Genomic DNA, 19,972 nt, shown 5'->3' with positions numbered 1-19,972 from the left:
GAACATCTAAGCTTTGGACAGGGTAATTACAGTCTGCTTACCCAAGCCCCCTTGGAAATCTGAGCAACACCAGCTCTCTGCTCTGAAACACTTGTTTTCAGCTGGTGGGCCATGTTCAGCTTCCTGATGAAGGTTGTGCTGCCCTGGTTGGGGAAAAGATCCCTGTGTGCTGCCTCAGCACTGTGTGAGATGATTTGAGACTTGTTGGAGTAAAAGATGTTGCAAAAACTCGAATGGGTTACATTACTGTTTCTCCAGGAGAGGCCTCAACGCCGTAAGTGAGCAATGGGGCAGTGAATCAGGGAGCATTTTTGAAGTACCTATCTGCTGGGACAATTCTGGGAACACAGCACTGCAGCGAAATGCCTAACGGAGAGAGAGACAGATAGAAGTTGTTTGAGCACAGCTTTGGAAAGTCAGAACTCCTCTATGCTTACCCCACTTTAGCAAGGGCCAGAGCTATTTCTTCAAGGACTTCCTTGAAGAAATGTAAGCAAAGCAATGTTGCCGTTAAGAGAGATAATGCCATTTATGTACATGTTTGGTCTATTGTCACAATAAGCAGATAAGGTTTGCAAGGCACATGTGAAGCTCCAATAAGCACTAATTAAATATTTTTCTCTGTCATCCATTTCCCATAGACGACAGTAAAGTTTCTACACTAGCTGTTTTAGTAGCTAATTAAAGCTATGAGGTGCCTCTACATGGCAGCTTAGACATATTTATTCGCTAGCACAGGGAGAGCTTCCCTTGGATATGTAACCACCAACAAAACCTGTTAGCAAAGCGCTTCATCTCCGGGAGCCGGGGAGGGAGCGCGCTGTCACGGCGGTGCGGGCGCGCACGGGGGGCGGCCAGGGGGACTCACCTGCCCCGTGGGGACCCGCCCTCGGGGGCCGGGGTGTCCCGTGCCGCCAGGGCCCCTCCCCAGCCCGCCAGGCCCCAAAGTTTGGCGGGGAAACTTTGTGTGTAGGCGCCGCTGGGGAAGCGCCTCCCGGGAGCAGCGGGCAGGTGAGGGGCTGCCGCCGGGCACCCACCTGGGACGAGCGGGAGGGTGGGCGAGCTTGCGGCGGGATCTGCTCCGCGGCCCCGGCAGCAGCCGCTCCCCGCCGGCACCGCCCAGCCCCGGGGCGTCGGGACCTTCAGCGGCGGCGGCGGGAGGCGGCGGCGGGAGGCGGCGGCACGGCGGGCCGGCCCTGGGGGACGAGGATCAGCCCCGGCCCCCGGCGTGTCCGAGGCGAGGGGCTCCAGCGCCGGGAGCGGCCCCGACGGGGTGCGGCGCGTCCCCAGAAGTTGAGGGGATGGCAGAGCCCCGGCTGCGGCACCGCGCGGGGCTGCGCTCCGCACACCGAGCAACTTTTCTGCTGACTCCCCACACCCACACACACCCCTCCGTCGTCACACACCGGGAATCGGGAATTCGTGGCACGTCTCCAGAATAAAAAAATGGGCTGGTATTTTGCCTGTGCGTTTTCTAGCAGTAGAGTGAATGACTGGGGCAGGCTGCGAGTCTTGTTGGCATGCTGATAGCACCTCGGTTCCCTGCAGTCCGTAAACAAGACTGTCATTTCAACAGTTCAGAAAAGGGAAGATCTGGCTTTGACACAGTCCTTTTGCTAACGTTCCTTATCCTGAGAGTGGGAAGAAATCTCACCTACAATCCTGTTAGAAGACTGAGAGAAATCAAGTTTCTGTCTTGTGGGCAGTGTTTTTGTTTAACTTCCCAAAATCCAGGCGACTTCCATGGCACTGCTCACTGACTCCCAGGAGTGCTTCAGACAGGTAAGAGCTAAGCATGCCGAACTCGTCTTTTTCTGCTAAGGTCCCTCGGTCCTGACTGGGAAATGTTATTAATAATAATGATTTTTCCTTTTTGAAGTGAGATGTCCAGCAGCTGTAGGATGACACTTTTGGAATTGAGCATCCTGGTGAACTGGTGAAGTTGCAAACTTGATGCTTTCTGTGTCTTCTCTTTCTCCGTAAGTAACCAAAACTTTCCGTGATGCTGATGTGTCAACCTGCATACACATGGGTAGCACAACTTGGCATTTATATGTTCTTAACACAAGCATAACTTTTGTTTGTTTAGAACTGCAGCTTTATATTAACCTACAAGTGTCTGAGGCAAGTTGCTATGTGCATTAAGCCAACATGGTCCGAAGTTTAGTAGGATTTATGGTTGAGGAGCAGGACCAGGTAAGTGGTGCATGTGTTCTCAGAAGCAGTGAGCCTTGTTTATGTCCATTGTTTCATTAAATTGATATTTTTTTCTTTGGAAGTATATCAAAAGGATAATGATGAACTAATGATGTTAATAGATTAAAATGGCGAAATCAAATGAAAACCATATTTTCTTCGCCACGTTATTAATTTTGTATAATATGTTGTATGCTATAAAGTGCATTTATAACAAAATGTAATTGCTATAACCACATTGTGGTCTTCTATGTAACAAGGGAGAGTGAAGTTGAAAAATGTTAAATATGTACAGGTTGACTGGGTGGGAAGTTGCCTTGGTGATGTCGATATTTGGAATTTCCTGACTGCTGTCAAAATTTCAAATTTTTAAGCTTTATTTTTTCATAATATTGAAAAAATAGAGCGGAGCTTTATTGTTTCATAATTGGCAGTGGGTGAGTGAAGAATGCTCACTTTGATGAAAACAGCTCTCTCCTTTGAGGAGAAATCCCTATACATTTCATAAAAAAATTTCATTATTTGTGTCTTATGGAGCTCTAACTGAATTCTCTTAACTTGATTTGCAATGTTGGTAGGTAGTAATCTTCTGTTATTGCCAGTAATAAAAGTTGGGCAGGCCAGATGGTGTCTTCAATTACACTTTAACACAGCCTTCTTATAAGCAGCTCTTCAGGTTGCTGAGGTGTCAGCAGGACTGATGTAACAGTGGGCCTGTATGATGTTTGTATCCCCCTAGTAAATTCCTATGGACAGGAAATCTACTTAAAGGGAATTTTGGTTTGGTTTGCGGTGATTTTTGGGTGTTGTTGTTTGGGTTTTTTTTCTGGGGGGTATTTGATGAGTGGCTGGTTAGTTAAGTTTTTTAATTTTTACAAACTTTCTCAGCACCACTGTTTGACTATCTTGATCTTCTTACTCACTTACTTCAAATTTCTGTAAGGCCTTTGCCTTCACCCAGCCATAATAGCGTAACTTGCTGGAGATACAAAATGGCAAATACCGAATGTTTATTTCTAGCAGCCTTTGTAATAAACCAGAATGAAAAGTAGCACTGCCTGATGTGAGGAACTGTGCAAGCATTGTTAAGAGCTGGAGCTCTGCCTTGTGCTAGTTGTTGTGAAGCCAGAAAGATGAGATGTGGACAGTGGAAAGGTGATCCTGGAGGATCATCTGCGTGTGAAGTGGGACATGAGCTAACAGATGAGAAGTGAGGGAGGTGGGGGAGCGTTGAAGTGAGAAGATATCCTTGCCTCCTTCCACTGACTGAGCTGAAAGTAGTCTGGGCCAGTGTCCAGCAGAGCATTCCTCACTGCAAGATTTTCTTGCCACGATAACTCCAGTGGAGGTATCACAAAATGTAGTGTTTCTTGAGGTAAAAAAGGAAGGAGGGAAGAAAATGAAAAAACCAACAAAACAATAAAACTGTGCAGTTGCAGTAGCATTCTGTGTTCTTTTTCTCATTTTGTTTTCATTAATTCAGTTGTGTCTAAGGAGACACTGAGTGGGTGGGAATTTGTGGTATCCCGCAGTAATATGAATGCTTTGACCATTATAAAGATTGTCTGGGATTTTTCATCTGTTTTCTGCTGGTTAACCCTGCTTCTTGATATTATTTTTTTCCAGGTGAAGCAAAAAAAAAAAAGCTGAAATTAAAAAGAAATGTTTCTAAATAGTTTGAGGCAACCTAATGTTTTGCGTTTATATGTTCTTGATTTTGGAACTAGGTGATAGTGAGGGTCACAGTGGCAAGGAAATCTAAAGTTAGTCAAACATACTGACCAGATGCCATTGGTTTTGTGTGGTCTAGAATAGGAAGGAGCCAGGATGGTACCTGAGTGCTGAGGTGCCTCTCCTCAGCTGCAGGTATATTTGATTGCAAGGAAGAAAAAGTTGGATGATGTACTGAAAGGAGGAATCATGCCAAAAGCAGGAGGTGCACTCTTCCCCATTTTTGGGTGGCTGTGTTATTTCAATTGCTTATGTTGGCCTTGTACAGGAATATACCTATTTGAACCCAAAACACAATGGGGAAAATGCAAGGATTTTATATCAGTGGAATGAAGATTCTTGAAATTCTTAATATTTGACAAATGCTAAACAATTTGGACTCAGAAGTGAATGACTCTAGACCCGTAAAAATTCTAAATTTTTGTTGTGTTTGTCATCTAAGGCACGTTGTGCTATTGTCTGCCGGACTTACTGCTTCTCCATGATGGAAAAGGATATTTAGTAGTCTCTCTCCAGTTTCTTCAAGTTTCAAGTTTCTTCAAAAGAACTTGAAATTTTGGGGTGTGTGGCTTCAGTTGAAACACGTGGGACATACATCCCAAAGAGATGGGGGTGATGTTGGGCAAAAGCAAGAATCTAGTTCAGCAGAAGTGTAAGGCACAGAGCAGTTTCTTGGGCTACTTTAGTTCCTTCATAGCAAGAGCCACCCAGTAGGATGGTTCAGGTATCACCCAGGGTAGCCACATTGCCCAGAACAGGGAGCAAAAAAAAGATTGACAGCTTAAGCAGGGATGCTAAACTTCTGTCTGTATATGGCTGATCTCTTTTAAAAATACTTGGGTTGAAAGTAACAGCTTCTTGGCTCTTCACAGCTACAAGAAAACATTTATCTTGACTAAAGAATATTTGCAGGTATTTCCTCTTGCCCAGGATGCCTGAGAGTGCAATCCATGACGGTTGCTTTTTAATACAAAAGGAGCAAATTTGTCAGTGTTGTGCAGCCATTTTTCAAGTTCTACTAGAAGACTCACAGACACAGACTTTTTTAAATGTCACTATAATTTTTTCATATGTGGGTTACAAATCACTGTATTAAATAAATTAAACTACTCATTCAAGCTGAAAATCTTTTAAAATCTTAAAAGGTAGCAGAAGAGTTGGGTTTGATGTATTTAGATTCTAACCTGAGCTAAAATCAGTAATCTTAATTAAAAGTAGTGTTACTCTTGTTTAATCTTAAAACTTAGCCAACATGTAAATGAAGAATACAGTTTCATATATATTAAATTTAAATAAATTAAACTAATTGGAAGCAGCATGTAAACTCTTGATACAAAGATAATTGTAGTGACTGTGATGGTGGAGTGAATTTGCCTTAGGGTGTGTTTGATAGCTCAAAACAAAAAACAACAACAAAAAAAAGAAAAACTCCTTGAATTGCTTTTTCCTTTTACAAACTATACATCTGCATCATCACCTTTCAAGGCTTGCAGCCTTGCTGCATGCAACCATGACAGTGTTTGGGCAAGGTCAGCTCTATATCCTATGCTGTCATGGGTCACGGATGTATTTGATACCGGCTCCTGCTCTAGGAAAAATGACTGCCACTGTCCCTTGGGTAAATTCTTTGTGGGCTGTAATGTGTTAAACTTGGTCAGTAAGCCCTCATGGTGGTGGCAAGAGCTGGGTAGTCAGGGAGGATGAGAGCAAGTGGCTGGAGAGAGCAGGAGTGCCAGCCTACATGTGTCAGAAATGTTCATGGAGATGTGGTGTGAGACACTTTGCTTTCAGCATCATCCATGTGGCCTGAGAAAGCTTTTCTTGCCCACTCAAGGACACTGTTTTTCAGAAAGAAGGGCTGGATATATGGGAGGTTTGTGCAGCCAGAGATGGAAGAAAGTAACAGCATCACAAAAGTGGGCTTATTTAGAGGCATGCACTGTCATTGTGTGTGTCTGGATTCCTCACCTTTTTATTACGAGAGGAGCTTGTGAATCCCAAACAGCAAGCAACTGATTCCTGCTTTCTCGTACCTCTAACTTAAGTAATTAATTTCAAAGATTCTTATTCAGACACTCATGTCTTATTTATTTGCTGCCTTTTTTCCCTCCTAATCCAGCTGCTGTCAATGTCCTGTTACATGAACAACACGGCTTTTGTTTGTGGGAAAACAGAAGAGGTTTGTATTCACTAGTTCTGTGACTAGTGGCTCTTGAAGCTTTGCTTACACTGGGAAGCCTCTGTCTCATCAGCAGAGTGACTTCTGAAGACATGCAAACAGTGCATTTGCTGCAGCACTGAAGTTAGGTGCAAAGACCTAAGTAGCCTTGTAGCATAGATAAAGAAGACTGCAGATCTGAGAGTGCTGAGAGAAGGCACTGTAGGAAAAGAAGGTACAAGTGATAACAGCTAATGAAGAGCTGGGTGAAAGGAGGCTCCACTACCCATACCTATACAAAAACCATTTCACAGCATTTACCAAGCATTTTCTTTGGTTTTGCCCAATCTTCACAGCTTCCTTCCAACACTGTTCATCATCACAATAGCCACAAACAGGTTCTTGTATATAACACATAAGAAATTCTCTCTCAGTAGAATCAAAGCAGAAAGACCAAAGTGGAATAAAGCCTCTTTCACCTTCATTTCATGTGCCTGGTTCAAACCAGCTGCTTCATGACCCTTACAAAAAAGACTTCAGACAGAACATTTACATTCTGTTAATGTCTAGCTATCTGTCTTCTACGGAACAATTACACATAAAATGATTAATATTTAAACCGTGGCTTACATTTTCTGCAGGCAAGTTTGTGCTTAAGAGAAGTATATAGTTTAATGGCACAGAACTGGAAAAACATCTGAAAAGTCCCGAACAGTTCTGTTGTTCTTGAAATCTTTTTTTTCTTTCTAATGCCGTTACTTTGTTCATTCAACAGCTGTTTTTAATGGGAGTTCCTGCTAAGCTTTATGTGTACTGTATTTTTAGAAACTCAGCAATTATAGATATAACAGTGCTGAGTTATTAAAAAATACAAACTTGTGGAACATGGAGTATTTGTATGATTCAGAATAATTGTTAAGTGCCTGCATTTTCTTTTTCTGTGTGTTCAACAGTTTTGTCTTTCAAATATCTTCCAGTAGGCTGTATTCATTTAAAAGCTTGAGCTTTTCCTAGCATTCTTTGTGGTAGTTCATCAGACATTTCTGTCATATGCACTGACAAGGCTGTCCATTATGCTGAATTTTAATGCATTTTCTTTTCCTGTGCAGGCCAGTTCCAACAACTGCTCTTCAGCTTCTAATACTGCACTTTCAAACTGAGCACATTCTCATTCAGGTTAGGGAGTTGTCTTCTAGTGATCCACAGTGTCTTCATGTTCTGATGTTATAAAATGAATTTTATGGCCCCTTTGTGGCAAGTGCAGGGTATAAGGTAAATTACTTACTTCCTCTGGGCCCACTGCTGTACCAGAAAGTAATCTTTTTGATAAGTTTTTACATTTGAGCTCATTTCCATTAAACTTAGTAGCAAGAATTGAGTTCCTGACAAGTCCCTCTCCATGTAGCAAAACAGCTGAGTAAAAAGATGATCCATTAATTCATTTTCTGCTGTTACTGATACCATCTTATGCCAACATTTCCTAATCCTGCAAAACTAAACTTGGATTTATTTGAGGGAGAACATCATGGTATGACTCCTCGATGTACAGGCTGATCCGATGCCGAGGCTCTGCGAGCAGAGTGATCGCATCGTGGGGTGATCCATCCTTAGGGGCACATGATTATACAGTCCAGAAACAGAGGTGCTGGGTTGCCCATCACAGGGGGCTGGCAGCGTCTTGGAGTGTGGCCCAGCCACCTGGGAGGCTCCAGCTGCTTGCTATAGCTTCCCAGCTGTGATGGTTGGTGAGTAGAGTGGGGTACTGGTGTGACACTCGGTGATCTCCTTCGGGTCATCACCTCCCTCTGTTATGGCAGCAGGTGATGTTTGCTGTTCAGGAGGTGGGATGGTCTTTTCAGCCACTTCGAGAAACACATCTGCTTGGAACTTGTCTGGGGGTAGAAAGAACATCAAGACGGTGAGCAGAAATATAAGCATTGAATGTAATAGCTTGTGAGAGTTCCAGCTTGTATATAGTATGCTGTTTACACAGTCTCTGGTGAAGAATAAAAATGTAACATGAGAACAAACTCCCTCTCTTGTTATTCCAGGTTGGTGTCTCTGGGGAAGATACCGAAGAAGATGCAGGCATGCTGAAAACTTCAGGAAAGTGAGCAATGAGTCCTTCTGAAAGCTGAGAAGAAGCCCCCTTATAGGGTCATGAACCTAAGACAAGTCTTCGTGTCTGTACTGCTGTTTGGAGTAGCTGGTCTACTCCTCTTCATGTACCTGCAAGCTTGGATTGAAGGACAACATACAGGTACACCAAGTTTTCTCTCACTTTTTTTTTTAATGTAATTGCATCTATTATTTTAAGATGACCATAAAATCTGTTGAGGACAGTTGGAGGTAGAGTCCCCCCCCTTTGGCAATAGAAGGGCTTTGAAAATAGTCTTGTTTTAATTGCTACACTTCATTAAGAAATTTTTTCTATCACATGAAAAGATGCCCCCAGCTACCTAATCAAATTGTATCAGCTTCATTTGCAAAAGCAAGTGTTGCAAAAGCATTCTACACATCCAATTTAGAAATAATTCTCTATGATGATTTGTTGTGGGTTTTGTACATTTTGTGTGGTAAAGCAATTTTTGGAGAATTACTGCTGTGTTTTATAGACAAAAATGGTCTTCTAAACAGTGCTTGTGGAATCATCCTTTCCCTTTCTTTTTTGTTGTTGTTTGTTTGAGACTGAGCTTACAAGACTTTTTATATGTAGCATCAGAGTCATATTGCAACTTTGGGTAAATCTCTGTTAGCATTGGCTCAGGATTATACTCCTGAATGGTATTTCTGTTGCTCCCCATTTATGATATTTTGGTTTGCACCCCAGCTTGATCTAGATTCTTTTATGGACAAAACTAAACCAGGATATTTACCTCAACCCCTGCTGGAAGCTCACTTCATGGGACCAGTCCAGAGTTAGTCTGAAGTAACTCTCCACAAAATGTGTAAGGGGTGTGTGTCAGTAAGGTCCTTAACACCCATGGCTTTGCTCTGCAGATCCACTTCTGTTATGTCACCTTATCAAGGGCATATCCTTAATTTTACTTGTATACTTGTACTGGGGAGTTAGGGTTTTGCTTTCATGGTTTGATTTTGGTTGGGTTTTTTTGGTGGTTTTTTTGGTTGATCTGCTTGGGGTTTTTTTGTCAGTGATTTTTTGTTTGTTTCCAACTTAATAAGTCTTGACTTAGATCCTCTTGTGTCTATCATTCAGCTTCCATTTCCTCTGTAAAACTCTTACTTTATCATATGTTGATACCATTGTGAAGAAATACATCTGTAAAACCACATTAGTCTCTGGCTTTATTGATCTGTGCTGTTATTCCATACGAGCTGCTAGACTCCAGTATGTTTTAGGGAGCAGTGTTGAGGGGGAAATCTACTGCATCATTCCGACAATTGTTTGACAATGACCTTGAGGTTTTTTTCAGCTAAGTGCAATGATCACAGCATGAATTTTGGCTTGTTAGTTTTTCTGGGCTGTCCCAAGGTATTCACAAGCTTGTATTAACAAAACTTTTATAAGAGGTAATACAGGCTCCCTTTGGAAACGTTCCTTTGTAATCAGTTGTTGACAGAAGGGTGCTGGCAGAAACTGAGCATGAAGCAGGAGGGGGTCTTCCTTGAAAATCTCTACTGTTGTCAGGAGTGTTAAGGGCAGATATCCTTGCTTTCAAGGTAGTTCAGGAATGTAGATGATGACCGTAGATTATTGATTTATTTACTTGCTGACATTCTTCACATTCCTCGCATCTTTTCTTGTGCTGTAATTAACCTTTCTTTCCTTGCTTCTTGTTGCTGTTTCTCACTGCAGGTTTTTTGACTCCTTTCTTTTGTATGTATCTCTCTACCATTAAAAAGAAACAGGAAAAATAAAATAAATACTCTGTTCTTTTGGCCAACCAGATGCTTTCTTTGGGGTTTTCTTTGATATATTACTGTAATCTTCTTCAGGAGAGAGGCTTCTCCTTGCACACATAAGTCATTTCCATGTGGAAACATTTCTCTAATAAAATGGAAGCTATCAGAAAATAATGGTTCATGGGCTTAAAGTGTGACTGCTGTTTTGAGTGCCCTTTTACCTCATTAGACTGCTGTTGTGACAGCACTTCAGCAAGATCCAAAAAAAAGAATTTTGGCATTCTCTACAGTAGCAGTAGAGAAGGTATGTGGTCATGCGCGTTGGCAAGAACATGGCAAAAACTCATTCTTTGGTGTCTGCTCTTGCTTCTTCTTCCAACTTAACATTTTAGGAGCCATTCTTTTTTATTTCAAACACCTGTAGCTCCCCTAAACCTTCTGCAGCTCAATTCTCTAATGCTCCCCTCCTGTAGGCTGTTTAAGAGTCGATATGAAATAAAGCATATTTGCATATTCACAATATACATTAGTTTAGGGATGGGCATTTTGCAATCTTTTTTTTCCCCTCTTCTGCTGTGTTTTTCACATTACCATGTGTTGTGCACTGTGGCTTTTTTGGGGATGAGCTGTATCTGGAGAACCCTAAACTGACAAGTATCTTTGCAAGGATTTTATGCGTTCCTTTAATCTCCTCGCTAGCTGCACAGCTGTAAGACAGCTAGTTTTAATCTGCAAGTGGCTGAGCATGTGATGTGATGCTCTATTCGGAAATGGAAAGTGCGCCTTGTGCTTCTCAGTTGCCGTGGTACGAGCCTGTAGAGACAAGTGTTTGTTGTAGGCAGAACTATTTTTATCTTCCACAGTGCCCTGCTCAAGACCTACAGCATTCATGTTTGCATTTGGTTGCTGAAGGGATGGAAAGTTGGATGTGTTTGAGTTTAGGAAAGTGTCTGTTTTGCACTTGTGAAATGCTTCTCCTTACCACCCTGTTCCTCTGAATATCTGGAGACTTTATAAATCACAATTTCTGGAAAAGATAGTGAATTTTACTCAGTTGTTGTTTGTAATGTTCATGCTTATTTCTCAGGCTCTCCTAACTGTGGTGTGAATTATTCCCAATCAGATGTAGATTTTTTTGGGGAACTGGAAAATTATACGGTAGTTTTCAATTTCCTTATTAATGTTTGTCCTACTGTATTAAAGTTGGAGTATTTTCTTTCACACTCACCATTCTTATTGCTACTTTTTCTAGCTACTCATAATTTTTCACACTATATCCAATGCGAGTTTTTATTCATAGTTTGCTTTCTCTCTTTTTGGATCTCTTATTTCTACTTGCTTTTCACATCTCTAAGATCTCAACTGTGATTTGAGTCCCATTTGTCTTATTTTGCTCTAGACTGATCTTATCTAAGCATGTTTTTCTCTGATTTACTTTTACAAACTTCCCTCATTACTCAAATGTATCCAGCCCAGGAACACCTCTAATTTTTCATTCTGTCCATCTACTCCAGATGCACCTGCAGGCTCAGCAGCTGGATGTACCTCTCAGCACAGCCATGTCTTCTGCTCCCTCCCACTGTGCTTGGACTCTTCAGATTATTTCTAGTCATATTTATCATCCCTATACCTTAAAAAATGGAAAATCTTTCATTTAGAGATGTCTAAGAAACAGCTGCTAGCTACGTGGTGGTCCTCTCTGATGGCTTTTCAGAGACATTAGCAGACTGAGAGAACAGGGGAGCTTCTTGGTTTGGCTCTGGGCAAGGAGTGTATAAAGACAGGATGATAGATCTTTACTTCTGTTGGGTATCTTCAGTTCACCTCGGTGGAGTAATTGGGAACAAACTTGTCAATAGACTGGTGTGAGCATCAATATATACAGACTTCTTCTGGATGAAAATTTAGTTGACAACATGATGCAATATGTATGGAGCCCTTCATGTTCTCCATATATAAATATATCCACTTGTATATAAATTCACATACATGAATGAAGCTTGACGTGGATTCAACTGGATCCTACAGCTTTACTTGACAGTTCTCCATACCATCTTGAATTATGCAGTGCAAGCATCAAATATTGTGGCACTGATTAAGGAGCAATTACTATTTATGACATGCTTAGAAATTTCCAGCACTGTTAATCTTATTCAGGGGAAGCAAACTGCTGGGCCTTCCAGGGCTGATGTTGAATTCTATACCATGAATCACCTGAACCAAGTGGTTGTGGGGTACAAAGGACACTTGTGATTTAATCCTGGAATATTAGAGATTTGAATTGGAGTTTTAATATAGTTATTCTAATTTTGTACTTTGAAACACCTCGTTTTTAGGGGGACTTGTGATTTAGTGTGACTGATGAGTACAAAATAATCTGAGAATATCTTTGAGATTAGAACTGTGTGCTGGGTTTGTTGTTTGAGTTTTTGCCATATATTGGTTTTTTCTCTTCCCTCAAAATTTCTGGATTTCTTCTGTTGTGAAGTGTGCCTAGTAAGTCCATGATTATGAAGGACTACTTAAGAAAGTGCAATATTACCACTAATTAAGGTCTGCACTGCCCTGCCATAGATTTCTGGTTACCAAGGGTGAAAAAGTCTGCATCTTCTCTTTCCTAGCAGTTTTGTATCTCACCTTAAGGGTACTGAGATCTTTCTGCATGCTATCTCCTCACTTTGCAGGGTGTCAGTTTTGTAGCATCACTGGTTGCCCAGGCGTCCTTCTGCAGTCCATGTGCTTTCTAGCAATTTGTGCATCTACCTCCTGAGGACCTTCATGACATGGATCTTATACTCATTTCTCAGGCCACGGGTCTTCTTTTGTAAAGAAACAAAATAAAAATTCAGATAAAAATCACATTTTAAAAAAAGTTTTAATTTCCATGAGCTTTCATGCAATTCTTAGCACAAGCTTTCACAATTTAGTCTGCTATTGCTGTAACCACCCAGGCTGTATCCATACTACATATTCCTTGGCATAAACAGGTGGGCTTTTTTCCCCACCTTGCCAGATTTGGTAATCCAAGGGGGTCTTTTGGGTCCTTTAGTAATCTGGTGAATTTTTTTGAGTCCATGGAGTGACTTTCTTCCTTACCTTGACACTCTATGTAGCAATTGAATGTGTGTGTACACACAATAATATTTACTCTTTTTTGGTTTTGTGGCTTGATTTTTATTTAAACTTTGTCTAAAGTGAAGAAACACTGATGTGGCTTAAAGAACAGTTCATGCTTAATGAATTGCAAAGGCAACTGTGTCATAGAAGTAATAGTTTTTCTAGACAATCTTCAGAAAATACCTTAAAGTAATATATTTGTAGAAAACAAGTTTGTAAATAAAGAATAAAAGAACACTGATCAATAATGGTTATTAATTATGAATAATTTAATTCTTCTTGTAACATTGACATATTTCTGCTGTCAAAGCCCTGGGTGGTTTATGGGAGTCTTCTAAGTCTTCTGGAGAACATCACTGGTATGGCAAACAATTCTTGCTGGTTTACAATGCCCAGCTACTAATGAGGCTGTTCTAATGAGCCTGAGGGTATTTAGGTTTTACCTTTCTGGATGGAATATGCTGTGGGTTTTGTGTAAATTGTTTCTCTTTCTTTGCTTTTTTAAAAATCTACCCCATTATTGGATTGAAACACAAAAGAAAGAGGGTTCAATAGGATCAGTAAATGCTGATTGGTTAACGACTGCAGAGGTACTGAAATCCCAGAAATGCTACAAAATTTTATTCGGTTAATTTCTCCATATAACATAGAATGGGTTTCCTTCTTCCTCCCCACCCCAGCTTTCAGTAGATGGAAGCTGTAGGGAGAGAACAATTGCCTTTGCAGGAAAAAAAGCTATTAAGAAATAGGTGAAATCAATATTTTCTCAAACCACAATGGTCTAAAAACACAAGTAAAAGTTAAATATAAGAGAAGATGGTTTTCTGAGCTACTGATTGTAGAGTATCACCTTGTCTTCAGCAGTTGCAAACCCCAGAAGCTTTAAGAATAAAATGTTAAAATTTCATATTTTATAACACTTAAGGCTGTAGTTATCTGTTTCTGAGGATATTCTTCCCAGGTCTGGCTGTTTAGCAGCCATTTCATTCATTTTTCCTTCATTCATTTTCATCTTGCATTTCATTCATTTTACTTTTATCAGTCCTATAGCTAAATCACATTTAATTTTAGAAATCCTTCTGGTTTCGAAGAAATTCCAACTTCCACATTCTGGTGGTACAAAACACCAAGTTCAGCCTTTGACTAATAACCACCTTGTCAACTAAACCATAGCATTAAGTGCCATGTCCAGTCTTTCTTGAACACATCCAAGATGATGACTTCACCACCTCCCTGGGCAGCCAGTTCCAATTCTAAAATATGCTTTCCATGAAGAAGTTCTTCCTGATGTCCAGCCTGAACCTCTCCTGGTACAGCCTGAGGTTATGTCTTCTCTTTCTGTTGCTGGTTTCCTGGGAGAAGAGATTGATCCCCAGCTGGCTACACCCTCCTTCCAGGCAGTTGTAGAGGGTGATAAGGTGTCTCCTGAGCCTCCTTTTCTCCAGGCTAAACATCCCCAGCTCCCTGAGCTGCTCCTCATACGATTTACTCTCTAGAAACGATGATGAAAAGATGAATGTTTTCCTTTTCATGGCTTGTTCCATTTTCCTTACGTGCACTGCACGTTTTCAGAAGAGCAAGTGGTGACTGCTGGAATATATTTAAGGCTGCTTACCTCTGTGTCTGATGTTGAACTGCTTTGATATGTTGCTTGATTACAAACAGCCCTGGTAAAACGTGGTGTGGTCTCTGCAAAATTCAAAGGAAAACCTTTGGTTTCTTACTGGAATTAAACTGGAAATTCTGTTCTTTAAGTGTGTATATACATATAGGTATGCATATATATTTGTTTAAAGTATCCCCTTTATTTTCCTTCTTTTTGTGGGAGTAGAGACTGCTGGTGGGAGAAATATTTTAGATGGAAACCTATCTTCTTACCACAGTCAGCTCTTGGGATACATGGGAATGAGTTTATATGGAACCATTTTTTTTTGTATTCACATTCTAGAGCCTTCATTTCTGCCTTTTTCTTCCATTTTACTCATTTTGTCTTACTGTAAACGGGTTATTGCTGTTAATTTGGGATATTTCTGGAGCATATTGCAATGTGTGTGAAACAAGCATTTAGAGATCAGGAGGCTGACAGGTTTCAAGTAATAGGAGCCATTTCAGTGTACAAGGAGTTAATGTCTGACAGATGATGTGTATGATTTAGCTAGAAAAAAACATGATTTGTGTCAAGGAGCAAAAGATTCAAGGAAGAAGAGAAGTACCTTTTTTTTTTTTTTTAATGTGAAAAAACCTGGTTTTATTTTTGGTTCCTTTTTTATTTTTAATGGTAATCATTATTTCACAGCAGCATGAATATTGGCTGGGCTTTCAAGTTTGGGTCCCTACTTCTTCAGAGGAGTGTCTCACTTTTTGTATTTTTTTTTATTTATATTAATAGCATATTTAAAGAAAAAGAACATTTCTACATTCTACCATATTCCTGTGCAAGACATTTCCTATCTGTCAGTTTGAAACTGGGAAGATTCATGACACATCAGCACATAGTGTTTTTCCTCACAGCTCCTCCAACCTTGAGCCTTGTGGCTATATGTGTGGGAGTGAATGTTACTGTGTTCAGCCACAAAGAAGAGAGTGCTAGCTGAGTTTTCTCAAATGCTACATTTAAACAACAACAGACTCTAAAATAAACAAACAAGCAAGCCCCTTCCAAACCTTCCAAATTGACTCATTTTTATCAAAAGTCAGGGTCAATAATCAAATCAGCTTAAAGATTCTGCTTTTTGTAAAACAGTAAATATTCATTACTCAAGAAAACTGAAAAATATGCTGTATTTTAAGCATTGCCCTGTATATAGATGAAACCGTTCCCAGGCATGTATGAGCTTCACTTGATGTTAAGTGATGGGGAATAGAATGCCACACACATCCATTGCTTTGGATTTGGATTGGTTTGATCTTGATTTAGTGAAGATATGCAGCAGCATCCTGTACTGCCTGGAAAGCCATATTTGGCAGCGAGTACAACCTAGAAAATATTATTGCCTACAGTGATTCTTTCGGAACTCTCACTCCTTCCAGTCCCACTCATATCCACCAAAAATGATTATTTCCTTATCACTTGAGAGCCTCCCCATGGTAACAACATCCAAGACAGTCATTGACCTCTATTAAACCTGTGTGAAAGCTGTGTGATAGAAGTACAGTTTGTCCCTCTCAGCTTTGTTGTTTCAAGTGATTTTGTTTATGTTGACCGCTCAGCTTTCTATCACACAATCCTGCCAGGAATTCACAGCACATACCTCGAGCAAGATCAGGCTGAGTAGGCACAGTTTTTGTCTCTAGGCACCATCTACAAGGGACAATGACACGAGTTATCAAAATATTTGAGGAATGATAGACATCTTTCTTTTTCTTTTTTCTTTTCTGGAGAATGGTAATAATAATTTTCCTGTTTACAGTTCCATAGTATGCTGATTAAAAAAAAAACAAGACTTGGTCAATGTTAGACTTTTCCAAATGAACAATGACTCTTTTTTGTTTGGTTGGGTTGGTTGGTTGGTTGGCTGGGATTTTTTTTTTGTTTTTCAGGGATGTTGCAGCACAGAAGCTTCTGGAATGGCAGGGGTGGGATACAGTGTTGAGTCAATGGTTGCAAGGATTTCAGTTCCCATGGACAAAAACGTCCATGATTCAAGCATACAACAAAGGGTGAAGAAGGGGAAGAGCTCTTAAGAAAGTCCTTGGCTTTGGAAAATTGACTTTCTTAAGTAACAAAGATAGCGAGGCAAAATTTGTCTCCTAGCAAAGAATTTCATTGCCCTAGAACATAACAGGTGATGGCCTACTAGCCACAGATTTCGACATGCACCTCAGGGGATGTCTTCTGCATGTCATAGACACTGGGTAACATCCAGGAGCATAACTGAAGATCAGCAACCTAAGGTTAAGAATAATCAGAACCAATATTAAATTTCACTGCGGGTAAGTGCCAGGTGAAAGACGAGGTGTTAACTGATTTTATATTTAATGTGATTGGAATGGAGCAGGTCATTTCAGTATGAATTATAGTCCAACAACAGAAGAACTTTCCCAGCTGTATGGACATGTGTAAGGGCATAGATGGAGGAGGAATCTGTTAAAGGTTTGTGATACTTTCTGCGACAGATATATTATGATCTAATACAAGCCTGCACTTAGGATCAGCTCGAGTAGACTTGGGGCTGTTTAGAGTTGTGTAGTCTGGCCCTGGGTATGGGTATATTGCCTCTCAGTAAATTATATGCAAAAGAAAAGAGGGTTTGGAGGTGTTTGGTTTTGATTATGGTCAGCTAGGGAGATGTGGTGCATGAGTTCTGTTAGCTGCAGCTGGAAACATTCAGTTGCGTTAAAGAGGAAAATATCAGTGCCTCATGCTTTGCCATTCATCCACAAAATAGCTCTGTTAAGGAAAGAAAATATGTCTAACAGGAAATAATAAGTATGGTAAACATTGTTTGCAAAGACAGTTTTTATTATACTTTATATTCTTGCTTAAATTTTTTAAAAGAGCTTCTTCTTCCTAGGAAGAGAGGGAAACAGCTGTTCCTGAATTGTTGCCATACCCCCATAATGTTTCTCTTGTTCAGAGGTGTATGTCATGAGAGGTTACTTTGACTTTGCATAACCATACCATGTTTTCAGTTGGTAAAGGTGGGAGATAATGTTTTGTTTAAGGAGTACAATCCTGCTCCCATGCAGCAGTTGGTGGTCCCAAAACAGTGCAAGCCTTAGTGTGAACAAGGGTCTTGCTTTCTTGGGTTAGGATGGGGACCATGGATCTCCACTGAAGGCCCCCATTTGCTGGGAAGTGCAGTGTTTTCTCTGCCTGGCTGGGAGTCACAGTGTGATTCCCACTGTTCCTGTTTGCTGGAGAAGCTGTCTGCTGTGGCTGCTCCTGTCAGCATCTCGGAGGGAGTGAACATACAGCAGAGTGTGTGCTGTGCCCCTCGCAGGAGGATCAGCTACTCACCTGGAGGGGACACAACGTCATGTCTGTGCTCATGATGCACACAAACAGTAGAGTGCCAAAAAGCTGCTACTGATGGGCATTGGCAGGGGAAGGACCAAAGCTTTGTCCTTTGCAGACGGCTTTGGAGACAGCAGTGGATTATGAAAAACTGCAGCTCTTTAGTTACTCGATGACTGCTAGCCATCAAAGATTTTGGTTTCTTCCACCAAATATCCTTGAGCCCTGTTACTTTTCAAATGTGTTCTTCTTGACTTTGGCATTACAACAATGGCAGAGAAGAAGAAGCTTAAGTTAGCAAAATCTTAATAGAACTGGGTGAATAGAATTTCACTTTCTGCTCCACTCATCTGTGCAAAATCATTTTTTTATTCCTGGAAGAACACTTAGTGGACAAATAATGCAGTGGAATCTGTTGCAATAATGTTATTGCATTAAAAAAAACCATACTACAATATATTGAAATGTTACACTTCACTTTTCGAGTGAATTCTGGCAATACAAATCAGGAAAATACATAGATGCATTAATTTTATTTTTGTTTTTCTTTGTTTCTGGCTCTTTCTTGCTCTCATTAAAGAGTCATTAATGCACAGTATGCCTTGTCCACTACTGAGAACTAATGGGCTACAATCTGTTGACACAGGTCATGGCACACATTGAATTGTGTGTAAAATGCAGCCTGTTACTTTAAAGATTATGCATATAATTCATTAAATGTCATTGCTTTAAAATGATTCTGTACTTGCAGTCAAGAATTATGGAGCACTTTACAGAAAGCAGTTCTGTTCTTGATGCTGGGCCAAAGAATCAAGACTTTTCATGAACTTCAGCTTGATTTATAAACTATTTGGAAACACTCATGCTAAGTAGCTCTACAGAACAGTTGTTAATAAAGGTGACAGATATTTGTTTTCCTTAGAAACTGAAATTTCCATGGGAATTAAGATTCTCAAGTTGTCTAACCTTTTCTGCCTACCAGCAGTCCTCAAAGAGGTCATCAAATATGTAAAATTCTGACACTGGGGAAGAACCAAATCTGTCATGTTGTGTGATGGGAGGGAAAGAGGCAGGTCAGGCAGCCTAGTAGAGGGATGGAAATTTACTTGGATGTGTTTTCATCTTTTTTACTCTTTTGCTGTGGGAGCTGCTGAATTATTAATGCAATAATAAAGTCCATTTGTTGTGAATAGACTCCTAATCACTAAAGAAATTACTTGTAGGATCAAAATCATTAGAGTGAGAGTTGGCTGACTGCTCGCCGAATAAATTATATCCAATGAAGAAACAAACTGTAAAAGAAATACACTAATTTTTTTTCCAATAATTATTTGATGAGTTTTCTTCTTCCTCTGTGCATTTTTATGTAAAAGGTTTGCTATTGCAGTCTGATGGCAGGTAGAAGGCAATGAAAAACATCTCAAAACCCCCCTGGCTTTGCTTCTGGATTTCAAATTAGTTTCATGGGATGGGGGCCAGCACAAAGTATATGTGAAATATAACAAATAATATGGACTTTGGGAATTTTTTTTTTTTTTTTGCTTTATCCTCTTACAGATGGCAAAATTAATTTCACCCTACTTCTTTTCTGTTACGATTTTTCTGGTTCTGTGTGCCTATTTTGAAGATGAACAGGCGGATGAGACTGGGTTTATGTAGGCTGAGGTAGTTGCAGTGAGGTATAAATACTTCATGATTTATTTAACCTTTGAGCAGAAATCCCTTTCTGGTAGAATTAATCTGCAAATAGCTGAGGTGTGCTACCACTTAAGTTATGATTGATCATGCAATATAACAAAACTCTATTGGCATCAAGTTTAGGACTGATGTACATATAAATATAATGCAGATAAAGCTGCCAGATGCTGTGACTGACAGGTGGGTTCAAGGTATTCTTGGCAAGAAGACTCAGCCTTGACTCTCCAGCCACTAAAATGTGCATATTGGAC

At 40.4% G+C, this 19,972-nt stretch overlaps 1 protein-coding gene across 2 annotated transcripts in view; it reads left to right on the top strand.

The window, feature by feature from the left end:
- The first annotated feature begins 1,219 nt into the window (after positions 1-1,219).
- CHST9 (carbohydrate sulfotransferase 9) overlaps positions 1,220-19,972 on the top strand; it is an 88,362-nt gene continuing 69,609 nt past the window's right edge. Inside the window, exons 1-4 of one of the 2 annotated variants that reach the window (XM_069004657.1) lie at positions 1,220-1,782; positions 1,880-1,979; positions 2,090-2,196; positions 8,137-8,345. In XM_069004657.1, the coding sequence (XP_068860758.1) occupies positions 8,246-8,345 (100 nt within the window). In that variant the 5' untranslated portion in view covers positions 1,220-1,782; positions 1,880-1,979; positions 2,090-2,196; positions 8,137-8,245. The remainder of the gene's footprint in view (positions 1,783-1,879; positions 1,980-2,089; positions 2,197-8,136; positions 8,346-19,972) is intronic. The other variant, XM_069004654.1, reaches the window with a different exon arrangement.

This window comes from Aphelocoma coerulescens, chromosome 2, assembly GCF_041296385.1.
Source record: "Aphelocoma coerulescens isolate FSJ_1873_10779 chromosome 2, UR_Acoe_1.0, whole genome shotgun sequence".
Taxonomy (NCBI): Eukaryota; Metazoa; Chordata; class Aves; order Passeriformes; family Corvidae; genus Aphelocoma; species Aphelocoma coerulescens.
Note: the sequence above shows the minus strand (reverse complement) of the source record. Positions and strands in the feature narration are given on the sequence as shown.